The 12,417-nt window shown below is 39.6% G+C and overlaps 1 protein-coding gene across 2 annotated transcripts in view; it reads left to right on the top strand.

The window, feature by feature from the left end:
* Positions 1-11,630, top strand: part of shtn1 (shootin 1) — a 32,983-nt gene extending 21,353 nt beyond the window's left edge. Inside the window, exons 11-16 of one of the 2 annotated variants that reach the window (XM_019882099.1) lie at positions 2,131-2,260; positions 4,061-4,140; positions 5,014-5,114; positions 9,517-9,567; positions 9,940-10,060; positions 10,996-11,630. In XM_019882099.1, coding sequence (XP_019737658.1) covers positions 2,131-2,260; positions 4,061-4,140; positions 5,014-5,114; positions 9,517-9,567; positions 9,940-10,059 — 482 coding nt within the window. In that variant the 3' untranslated portion in view covers position 10,060; positions 10,996-11,630. Of the gene's footprint in view, positions 1-2,130; positions 2,261-4,060; positions 4,141-5,013; positions 5,115-9,516; positions 9,568-9,939; positions 10,070-10,995 lie in introns of both variants that reach the window. The other variant, XM_019882100.1, reaches the window with a different exon arrangement.
* The last annotated feature ends 787 nt before the right edge of the window (positions 11,631-12,417 follow it).

Below are 12,417 nucleotides of genomic sequence, written 5' to 3'. Positions count from 1 at the left end.
TGCGTTTTACTGTAATTGCGAAAGATTTTAACTTTATTTACTTACGTCGTGTAGATCATGGCATCGAAACGTAGAAGAACTGTAATGATTGGAGCGGAGCGAGTGAAATGCATCCGTTTGAGCAAGGCTGGACACAAAATTAAAAGCATCCAGCAGACACTTGGAGTCGGAAAGACGCAAATCTACGAAACTTTAAAAAACAAGGCATCGATTCAACTCCTGATGACAAGCCACCATCCAGCGAGGAAGCAATGCAAATGGCAACAAATCCATCAGTATGCACAAGAATTACCAGACATCGGTGATCAACGGGACAGTTACTTGCAACTAGCAAGAAAACTGTATGACACGCAGGCAAACATTGTCATAAACCAAAGAATGCATCCAACCAAACAATCCAAAATAGACAACATTTTTTTTACCAAGACAGAAAAAAAATAAACATTAAAATACTGTACATATTTTACTGTTGTGATTTTTTTGGATACACCTGTATTGCAGTTTTTGTTATATAATGTTTTTGGACAGTATATTTTTGTATTTTATTGATTGTGTTGTTACACGTGCATTTTGTCAACATACTTGCAGGTTCATAAAGGACATGTACCATGCTCATTTCCCAAATGAGGAATTTCTGTTATCAGGACAAATTGGACAGCGCAAACACGAGTCTGCACTAGAGAATATTTACTGTATTTGTTTATTTGCATTGCAGTATTTCTTTGTGGCATGGTGAATCAAAACAGGGGTCACCCTATTTTTAGTTGTGATGGCTATATCTTTGGTACAAATTAATGCGATGGGCTTCCGCAGTGTTAATGCACACTTTTGAAATAACACATTTGCTTACTGGGTACTGTTTTTTTTTCTAAAGGCTCAAACTAACTTTGATGCTTGTAGCACAATTTCTAAAACTATTCATGTCTGTGGTAAAACCACTCACAGTGTTTGCAAAACTAAAAGCACAAACACTGCTCTATAGTGAGTTTTTCATTTTGTGACACACAAGTCACAAATTTCCCGAGACCCCTGTGAAGATAAAGCGGCTCAGAGAATGAATGGATGGATGGAAGTCACAAATTGAGTTAAGATTAGTTCACCAGTGTTATTGATAATCATTGATGTGAAGACACTAAGGCGTAGAAAAAAAGTAGTGTGTTTCCGGTAACCCGACCGACCGAAATTTCTACGTCGAAAAAAAACTTTACGGTCGGCATTTTTTTCAAACAACCCTCTACATTTTTGTGTAGAGGGTTTACATCGGTGCAAACTCTCGCGATATTCAGGTTGAGCGCGTGCGTCGTTTGCCCTGTCGTCTGTCAACAACATTGAAACATGCCGGCGGCCGCGATCTCCGACGACAGTTTAAACCGCGTTTTCTGTGTTAAAGTCGCGTGCTCGCACCGTAATGTTAAGGAAATAGCATCCATTGATGTATCGAAAAAATTCAGCGAACTATTTGATGAACACCACGGTTCAATGTCTTCTTGTTTTATGTTTTATGGTTATTTTGTTTAAATTTTTGATGGGGGGGAAAAAAAAAAGATTGAAAAAAAAAACTTTGGCCGACCTACCGACCCAATGCTGAAATTTATTGTTACCGGAAACACACTATCTTTTTTGTTTGGCCTAATCATGTTCGTGATTCTTCACATTAACCCTTTCATGCACCCTGTAACCTGATAACATGATAAACTGTCCACTCTAGTAACCGCTGTGCCTCAAAGGGTTAAGGAAGGGTTAGGAAATCGATACATATCATATAGTATGCAACACTTCATTTCTTTATTTCTATAAATCTCTGCCAGTGTTTCCATTGTCAAACGATCATTTCTACAACACTCCGAGAAAATCACAAAGTCTCATCACTGGTGAGTCCAGTGAGGTACTAATGTGGTCCGTGGGGGCTACCTGGTACTGGCGGGCACCATGTTGGTGAGCCCTGATTGAAAACAAGGCAGCCTGCTTCTGTTTGCAATTTCTGTTCTTGAACAGGGGTGTATTCATGATCATCTTATTGATTGCAAAAGCTTCATGGTTTTAACAGCAGGATCAATGGGGAACACCTGCTTGGGAAAGGTCAACTACCAATGACAAGTCCTTAAATCCTTTTGTCATTGCATTGGTCAGTTCAAGAACTTCAAAAGAAATTGGAAACGGCTTCCAATCCATCACATCTTCCAGTACCGCCATGTCTACCACCACCACCACCACCACCACCACCTCCTCTTCCAACCTTAGCAGCGTTCAACCCACTCAGGTAACCTTCTTCCGCCCTGAGTGGTTCGAAATTTTAATTACATCTGAAAAACAACAATATGACACATCTGTCTGATGTCAGCAGACTGATATATGATATCATATGGTGTGATATGATATCAGATGATCTGATATCATCTGATACACGATGCTATAAAAAGTCTGCCCACTGGTAGTAGTGGTGGTTCAAAAGGCAGGTTTTTGTGATGTAAAACAATGAGACCAGGATAAATTCCAAACCTTTTTCCACCATTTATGTGACCTATAAACTGTCTCGCTCAATCTCTATTTTTTTTTCAAGAGGGACACTAAAAATAAACAACAAAGATCATGTTGTACACCCCTCACCTTTATAACTGGAAATGTGGCAAGCTTCAGAATGAACCAATCACATTCAAATTCTGCACACTGCACACACCTGCTTCAATTTAAAGCCCATGGATTGACCATGAAAAAAATTCAACCGTTCTTGTTGGCTTTTCCCGAAATTTTTACATGATGAGTCACATCTTACAGCACAGTATAAGCCATGGCCTGGCAGAGAATCACAGCATCAGAGGGATCTCATTGTTCAAATGTATCAGTCAGGAGAAGGGAACAAAATCATTTGGCAAGCATTCAATGCAGTCGAGACATGCTATTCGCAAGGGGATAGTGACCCGCGATGATGTCACCATCATTTTGACACATAAAAAAATGTCATTAGCAGCTCTTGCATGGGTGAATAAGTCGGCTGGAGACTTTTTACAATACATTTGCCGTGGAGATAGGTCTCCATTCAGCGCTTCAGAGCAAGTTTTCACCGATCAAATATGAGGGACCCTGGCCGTGCTCCCTCCTCCTCTTCCCTTGGCTGAGAAATTCCATGATCCGATCTGCTTCTCCCGATTCGCTACTCAGAGATGAAATTAATTATTTTTATGAAAGAGGCAGAAAATGAAATCCCTCAGTAGCGGGATGCCGCGCACAACAATTCCACGTCTGCGACTGTGGCGTGTTGTCAAACAAATAGCAAGTGTTTTGCTCGTCAACGTGTTGACAATTTCATGCATGATTTTTCTTTTTTTTTTTATTTATGTTTGGAATAATCAGTGTTACGGGTCTATTACGTTAGTGGGCTGGAGTCTCAAAAAAAAAAAAACCCCACATTGTTCAATGCAGTGTGCACCAAAACGTAACCGGTGTAATGAACAATTCAATACAGATACATGTATTGTTGCACCCTTAACATATGTATGTGTGTGTGTGTGTGTGTGTGTGTGTGTGTGTGTGAGAGAGAGAGAGTACAGTATTTAGAACTGTTCATCACTCCCCCCACCTTATATGGATATGTAAGGTGGGGGATGGGGGGGATGATGAACAGTTCCAAACAAATAGCAGTCAGTCTTAGTCTCAGGAAAAGCCTACTAAAACATCTAAAACGTGTTTTGCTTTAATTAGAGGCAGTTTAAATGGTGCCAGGTGTATACTGACTCCCATTTAACATGAGTTTGAATGTAATTGGTTAAATCTAAATGGCCACATACCGAGTTGTAAGAGGGTGTGCACACTTGAACAACCATTTTATTTTTTTTCCCCTCCTCTCAAAATGATCTAATTTCTTTTTCATCTGCAGTCCATTGGTCACATTGTGGTGGAAAAATGATCGAAAATATGTACCTTTGTTTGTTTTATTCTACCACAGAAACCTTGCATTTGTAGTTAGATTTTCACTTTTCAAAGTGAAAACAAAAAAATGAACATCTGTGGCAGCTTTTGAATGCATTTTTTTTTTAGTTATTGATTTGTGTTCACTCCATAGCTCGCTGCTGTCATTGATCAGAAAGAGACAAAACAGCACCGATATTCCACTTGTGGTCCACAATTCTGACAAGAGAGCAGGTAAAAAAAAATTCAAATGGTTTATTGATTACTCAAAAGCTTTTCTATTGTTTAAGCATAAAAGCACACGACTGATTTTTAGCAAGACAGAGCAAATACTTAATTTTTTTTCTATTCAAGAATGTAAGTAAAGTAAATATAATTGTACAAATGAATCGAATACGAACGAGGGTGATTTCAACCATACGACTGTCGTTGACTGGCAGAGGCTTCACTCCACTGCATCTTCCTGACTGTTGTTAGCATACTATTTTTGGCTGGGGTGTGCCTCAATCTTAGAAGATAAATACATGGATCCTTCACCATCCACTCAAAGTAGTGCTGTAAATTAATGAATTAATTATGAGCAGACCCGACTGTTCGGAAAAAGGTAGCCCAGACAGCTGTGACTGGCACACTGTGAAACTGTGACATTCCTAGTGGTGTTCGCTAACGCAGAGGTGCTAGCTGCTAGTGCTAACACGTAGTGCACAAGACCCGTGAAACACTTTGGATCTTGCCACTTATGCGGGTTGAGCAGCGGCAAATGGTGTGTTTGTTCTTCCTCATCTTGATGCGCTAAACTGAGGGTACAGAATTTAGTAAATTGAGGGAACATATTCTCACTGATTTTTCTCATTTCTTGGCTTCGTAATCAATATCAGTCTAATAAAACTCAAACCCGAGGTTCCTTCAATATCATGAAAAACAACTGGTCCTATGAGCTTTTAGAATACATCATTGGTGTTTCAAGTGTTTGCTAATTGTGCATATGCAATCAAAATTAGTCACTTTCTTTCTTGACACGATTCCCCGTGTGTGTGTGTGTGTGTGTGTGTGTGTGTGTGTGTGTGTGTGTGTGTGTGTGTGTGTGTGTGTGTGTGTGTTTTACAGAAGTGGATGTCAGGCAGCAGGCCGTCGAGGAAATGATGAACAGGATCAAGAAAGGGGTTCAGCTTCGGCCAGTCACGCAGAGACCTACTAACAAGGGACAGGTAATTGCAATATTTTTTTGTTTTGTTTTAGGATTTAATCATTTGATCACTGTGATGCGTTATGATGCAAGTGTCATACAGTCACTTTATTATCCTTGCAGTGTAATTTAAAATACAGTGTAATGAAATCAGCTAATAGGGTCAGAACCAGCAAGCAGATGAACATCTCTCCAGTTGCAAATTTGACGTTTTTCTGTCTGCAGCCCACAGCAATACTCCCACTCCATGTGTATCATGCGTAACATAATAATCACAATAATAATGTGAATATATGCATTAATTTTGTCTTCGGGGTATTGAATTGACCTCAACTAATGTTGAAGATATCTAAAATATTGCTTTCACAACTGTTATTTACCTGGAAATTGTCTGTTGGACTGAAAGACTTCTCACAATTAACTCTGCGTCTTCATCTGAGGTTTGGCTCTGTTGAATCCAGGTGGTGGGGGATTTCTCTCCCCTCTCCGTTTTTGCAGTTCGTTCATTGATTTCTAACTGTGGTTGAATCCAGGTGGTGGGGGATTTCTCTCCCCTCTGCGTTTTTGCAGTTCGTTCATTGATTTCTAACGGGTCACTTATTCCTTGTTGGATTCAATCAATCTTTAGTGTTTCCACAATATTCTCGTCCCTTCTTACCAATGTTGGCAATATCATTTGCGCTCTTAAAATAAAGCCACACAGGCGTGCTAAGTCCACCTGCTCATTAAACGGGTGCTGCTCAGGTGAGGAAAACAACATCAAAACAAAAGACGGGTAGGAGGAGCAAAGTGTGGCTGTGCTGTCTGGAGAGACACTAAATTTGTCGGTGGGGAGTAGCCACGCAAGGACGCAGTCAGTTACCTCTCAAGAACCCTGCAGCAAGATCATACAGGAGCGAAACAAAAACTTCTTTCTATCTGCCAACAGCGATGTCCGCCAATATCAATACCAATGTCGCTATCGATATTCTTTTACTTGGATCCATCCGCCCACCACAATTGAACAGCTGGAGCCTCAATGTTGGTGTGGAGAGATGATTATTTATCCCCTAAGTTCGAGTCCTGCCCCCAACACAAATGGTATCACTCTTCTGGGATGCAAAATGATATTCGTTAAGATGCATGGAGGAAAGGCTTCTGCGTCTTCCAACAACAGTCATTTGGGCGGAATCATCATCTGTAATATTCGTTTCGGTTGTGATAATGGTTTGTGGAGGCACCTGAAGGCCAAAAGTGGCTATGTGGTTTGTTTGTTATTTGTTAGAGGCTCAATAATAGAATGTCTTTGGAAGGTGGCATTGTATGTGGGAGATAAGTGGTGTTGTAAGTTCCCTCCCTCCTCTGTTTAGAGTTGGTTTCTCAACCTTAATATAGACAGCCTCTCTCACTCCTCTTTCAAACCATTTGTCTTCTCTGTCCAGAATATCTATATTTTGTTCTCAAGAATGATGTTTCTCTTTGAGGTGCAGGTGCACAGCCGTGTCATTAGTCAATGTCTGGGGGGCGGGGGGAGCGGATTTCTGAAACCAACACTTTCAGAGGCAGCTGTCCTTATCAAACTCCAAAATAAAAGCAACTTTTTGGCTTTGACTTCCTCACGCTTAAACCTTACTGTATGTTTTTGTTTTTGTTTTGTTTTTTTGTCCACTGAGTTAATGTGCTCAGTAGGGTTGTGCGATTTGGCTAAAATTTAATCTCTCAATATTTTTGCCAGATATCTCGATAATGATATGATAATGATATTACTATGGGTTGAGTAAAAACTAAGCATTTTTTAAAGAAAAAATGAAAAATCAATCCAAAAGGATGTGGAAAGTGTAGAATTTTTTTTGAATTTACTGACAACCATCAACATTAACAAAATAAGCAATATAGAGGTGACATATTATCACGTTAATTGCGATTAATTAATTACAGCCTATTTAGCGCGTTATGGTTTTTAATCGCGTTAATCTATATTTTAATCTCTAACTTTATTGTTTCTGTAGGTGGGTTACCTTTTTCCAATATCCCTTTTTATGTGTTGGCTTCCTGTGTTCGAGTTGGTGAGGGTGGGGAAACAACTGTCAGTCACAGCCTGAAGTGGACGTTGATTGACTGTCATTATGTGTGGGCTTGTTTAGCATAAGCAGATTGGCTCCCATTGGAGTTGGGCGGGCTAAGTAAGCAGCGGTGAGGAGAGGAGAGGTGAAAATGGAGGCGCATGTGAGAGTTCTCGGCCCAATGAATGGAAAATTTACGTTCCAAAAAAGCCCTAACGGCACTATTGATAAAGGTACAGTGTTGTAACTAATTTTTAAGGAGTTTGCTTATGACCGAAGCAGCTCAAGATTAGCCTCCTACATCAATGCAAAGCACCCAGTTGCGAGTGCAGCCACGGCTAACGTTAACACCGAAAGTAATAGAGGGAGCTTTGCGTACGAGGCATGAAGTCAGCATAGCTGCTGTGTCCTCTCTAGCCTATTAGAAGTGGTTGATGTTTATTTCAGCACTTTATTTTGTCATGATGAACAGTGTTATTTCTGAAGTGCTAACTTAAAGCACTGTGTTTTAAGAGTCTGTTTTATTTCTTATCTGAAGCAAGTTCCGTGTTCAGTACTTGTATTGCTCAGAAAAGTGTTCTTACTGTTTTTGATATGTTAACCTAAGCACTTTTTCTGGACCTGGTGTTCACTTTTATTTTTATTTTGTAATTATTTGGAGATTTACAAAACAAAACAGTGATATTCCCCTGGTGGTCGAAACTAAAGGTTGCAGGTAGGATTTGGGATTAGTCTCAAATATAGCAGAAGGTAAATGGCTTGGACTGCATCTTTTCAAGTCTGTTTAAAAACAATAAAATACTTTATAATTCCACTTTTTTGCGATGTGAATCTTTTGATCTGCCTCAATGCTCAATAATGTAATGAATTTAAAACGAAAATAGGGGTTTTCTCAGCAATTTTTAGATGAGATTAAAATATATTAATTTGATCAATTAATTAGACATCATAATTAATTAATCTCACCTTTTTTTAATCTCTTGACAGCACTAATAAATCAAATGGACTATAAGGCGCACTGAAAAGTGTTCAATTTTCCCAAAAGCCGACCAGTAATGCGATGTGTTTTATAAATGGTTTCACACTCTCTATATCAGTGTTTTTCAAACTTTTTTGAGCCAAGGCACACTTCTTTCATTGAAAAAAATCTCACGGCACACCACTAGCTGAAAATGTGACCCCCCCCCCCACGCTTATTTTAACGATTAACGTGTTATATTGTTACTATAACCGTTTTTAACATTGAAGAATGATGTTATAACAGCTTGAATTGGAGTCAAATGAACACAAAGAAAACAGTATTTTATCATCTTTCATATTTATTGTTTCACCGTCGTCCTGCATCCATGCGTCACAAATTCGCTTGTCTCTCGTCGAAACACAAGGCAATTGGCTAGCTGTTGCTGCTCCCTAGCGGTATGGGAGGGTACTACATGATTACTTTCTGGGCTAAAGACCGCACAGGCATACAAATTGGATATTTTCCCGCGGCACACCTGACAATGTCTCGCGGCACACCAGTGTGCCGCGGCACACGGGTTGAAAAACACTGCTCTATATATTACCCATTGAGTTGTTTCCCTGTTAATGTGTTCTTATGCCATCCAGTGGTGACTATTAGCAGGAATCAATTGTAACCGAAAAGGGTTCTGCCTGACACTAATTGACATATGTATTCGCCACCACACACTCAAACCTACAACTATTTTTTGAGCTACTATTTTGAGGCCCTTTCGCGTAGCTCCATCTAGTTGATGCATAGCGCAAATGCAGCCACTATTGTAGCTTTTATTCTATATGCCTTATAATGCAGTGCGCCCAATATATGAAAACAGTTTTAAAAAAGGCCATTCATTGAAGGTGCCCTTTATTGTCCGAAGCGCCTTATAGTGCAAAAAATACAGTACTTTCACATTGTTGTGTTTGCGTGCATGCATGTGTTAACTGCATCAACGTGTGTTCTGAACCAATTTGTCTATGAACGACCGTACTAAGGATAAGCAGTTCAGAATGTTACTGGATATGTTGTGAAAAAAACAAATTCTAAGTTCATGAATACTTCTTCATAACCCTGTAATTGACTGCTAATTAGCGTTCTTATATCGGTCTGCAGGCGCGTATGTGCTCTACCGGCGAAGTATCTTTGGATGTATTGCTTCAGCACAATAATTGGGACCTGCTACTGTATGTGAAGTAATTGTCTTGAAAATAGGAAATGGTCTATTGACTTTCTTTGTAATTACAGATGTTTGCTTGTAAAACACTTCCATGCTAAGCTTTGTCAATTTGTAATTGGAGGTGCATTTAAGACTCAATGTGTTGCATGGGACATAAGTATCGTATTTATATTTTGCTTCTCTTTTATCATTTTCCTTTTATTAGATGGCGAGGAAGCCCTCTAAATCGGCCTTCCAGGAACTTAAAGCCATCATGGTAATGGAGTTTGTCAAATACTTATTGTGTGGAGTTTTGATTGTGTCTGCCCATCAGTCTGACAACCTCCCACTGTCAGATGTCATTGTACAGAAGTACAAAAAAAAGCTGCATCCAAATTCATAGACCGCGTCCTCTCAAGGACCCTTCACAGACTGGGTCCTTCGAACGCTCCTCCTAATGTAGCCTCTGTGGACAGCATAACCGTCATGTGACCCTCAAACTTGGCCTTAGGAGGACGCAGCCTGATGAATCTGGACACATTATAATGTAGAAAAAAAAATGTAGTAACTGTAACACAATCACATTTATTTCCTCCGTAGCTTTAAAAATTTCGATTGAAGTGTCTGTATTTTTGTTTTAATCTTTCAGGGGAATCTTGACACAAGTGTTTCCTCACCAACACAAGTGTCGTCATCATCACCGGATGGCGAACTGCTGAAAATCTTGATGAGACGCCGCGATGTACTGGAGGGAACAAATGCCTCTTAGGGTATTACCGGTACTGTATTTACATGACAGCCTACATTCATTTTTTTATTACCGTATTGGCCCGAATATAAGACGGCCCTGATTGTAAGACGACCCCTTCTTTTTCAAGACTCAAGTTTGAAAAAAGACTTTGAACACCAAATTAATTTTTATACAGAAAATAATTACAGTACATCTGAAACAAATGATTATAACAATATATTTGAGAGAAAAAGCATGTTATTTTGCCTCATTCAAATCTTAATATCCGAACATTTAAATATGTAAACTGAAGTGCAATCACATTCGTAAATGAATGGCTTCTGGTTTTTGAAATGTAAATTACATCATAACTTCTCCTCAGCTGCCGGTTATCCTGGCCGATCTTGGACCCACTTTTCTCCAGATTGTCGCTACGTTTCTCCATTTTCTGTTATCTCTTCGATTATTTTCTTCTCTTTTCTTTCTTCCTGCTATTTTTTATTTTTCTTCTGCGTGCTACCGCTATTTTTATTTTTAATTCTTCGTGACAGGGGTTCATTTTGGCCTGGGGAGTGAAGTTCAGCATTCGCGTCGATGATATCTGCCGCCATCTAGCGTCATCAATGGGTATAATGTCTAGACCCCGAATATAAGACGACACCCACTATTTCAGTCTTATTTCAATGCAAAAAACACCGTCTTATATTCGGGCCAATACGGTATTTGTCTGTTTTTGAGAAGTTTTTCTGACAGAAAATAATTGACGAGAAAGACTACCGTAATTTCCAAACTATTGCATAAAAGTTGCACCCGCTAAATTTTAAAACGATCGTGTACATATACTGTATAGGCCGCGCTGGAGTATAAACTGCAGGTGTCCACTTTGTAATATGGGATATTTCCACTGAAGAATTTGTTTTAATTAACGCGCATGTGTAAATGGACTCTCATGGTTCTGTGCTGTTTGTGTTTCAGTTCCGGCGAGTTCAGAGGGCATTCCCAGTGCTGCACCTCTTCCGCGTTATCATCATCTGCCTTTAAAAGAAGTGCCACGCCAACTACTCGAAGTCAGATTACTCAGCATTGCTCACGATTCTCCTACCAAGCGTTTGATTATTCTAATCTAGACGCTTCATGCCTCATAGTTCTCTTGTTCTGGTATTGTCTTTGCTCAATTAAGTAGTATTTTCGTAATCGTGTTAATCTCGATTGTATTTTGATCATGTAATGAGATTTCCTTGGCCTTTGTGACAAGTGACTTTGCGTCATTTTTCCTTGCATGTTGCAAGCGCTTTTTGTGTCCCGTTTACTTTTGGTTCTCGGTTACCAGCGACTTTCGTTGTACTTTGTCGATCTTGCATTTTTCTTTCATAAATCTTTTTTGGAAGTTCTTATTCATGTCTCTGTTTGTGGCATCCGATTCAATTCCGGAGAAATCCCGAACCCGTGAGAAGGACATTCAAAAGCATTTTTTTTTTGTCTTGTGTTGAGACACGTGTTTTTTATGTGAAGAGAAATTCTCTTACCGTGCTAACCAGTCACCCACCGTGCCGCTGGCCGACAATCATGTTCCTCAAAGTTATGTTGACAAATAAAAGCTTCCCAGTCGATTCATCACTGCCCCTCACTGACTTGAACGATGGCGCTTTCGTTTTGTCTTTATCTGTGACAACGTCATCCATTTATTTTCTACATCGTACGTCTTCATTACTCATTCACTCCCAAAGACGTTTTTAAACGTCTTTTCAGACTTGATCTAGAATTGGCTGGTTTTTTGGTTTTCCCCTCAGTCTACTCCCAGTCAGTTTTGTAATGTGTTTCACTCCATCAGTTGTTGCGCTGGTGGCACACTTCCTCATTCATCTGGGCTGGGCCTGAGCGGCGAGAATGACATGTACAAATCCTGTATTCTCCCCTGACGCACTTTGCACTTAAACAGAATTAAATGTACCACTTATTGTTTCAGTTCTTCCAAATGTGCAGTAGTGCAGTGAGTAAGCTTAAGTAAGTGCGATTAGGAGTGGGATACTGGACAAGTACACCTGAACAGACGCTATTGTAAATAAAGATGAAGATCCAAGTCAAAAGTCCTTCTGTCACACACACACACACACACATACACACACACACACACACACACACACACACACACACACACACACGCAAACCCATCTTGATACCAGACATGGGCGTCTTTAGGCCTATTTTAGGGAGGCTTCAGCCTCCCTAAAAATGTCTTTAGCCCCCCTAAATAATTTCATTGCATTATTTAAAAAAAGTATTATTTCTTTTTCCTGTACTTTTGCTAATATATTGCATCAAATTCAATGTAATGTGGCCATTTTAAATTATATTTCGATAACCTGCCATTATTGTAATGTTAAATCTCCCAGGTTT

This window comes from Hippocampus comes, unplaced genomic scaffold (genome assembly GCF_001891065.2).
Source record: "Hippocampus comes isolate QL1 unplaced genomic scaffold, H_comes_QL1_v1.1 scaffold36, whole genome shotgun sequence".
Taxonomy (NCBI): domain Eukaryota; kingdom Metazoa; phylum Chordata; class Actinopteri; order Syngnathiformes; family Syngnathidae; genus Hippocampus; species Hippocampus comes.
Note: the sequence above shows the minus strand (reverse complement) of the source record. Positions and strands in the feature narration are given on the sequence as shown.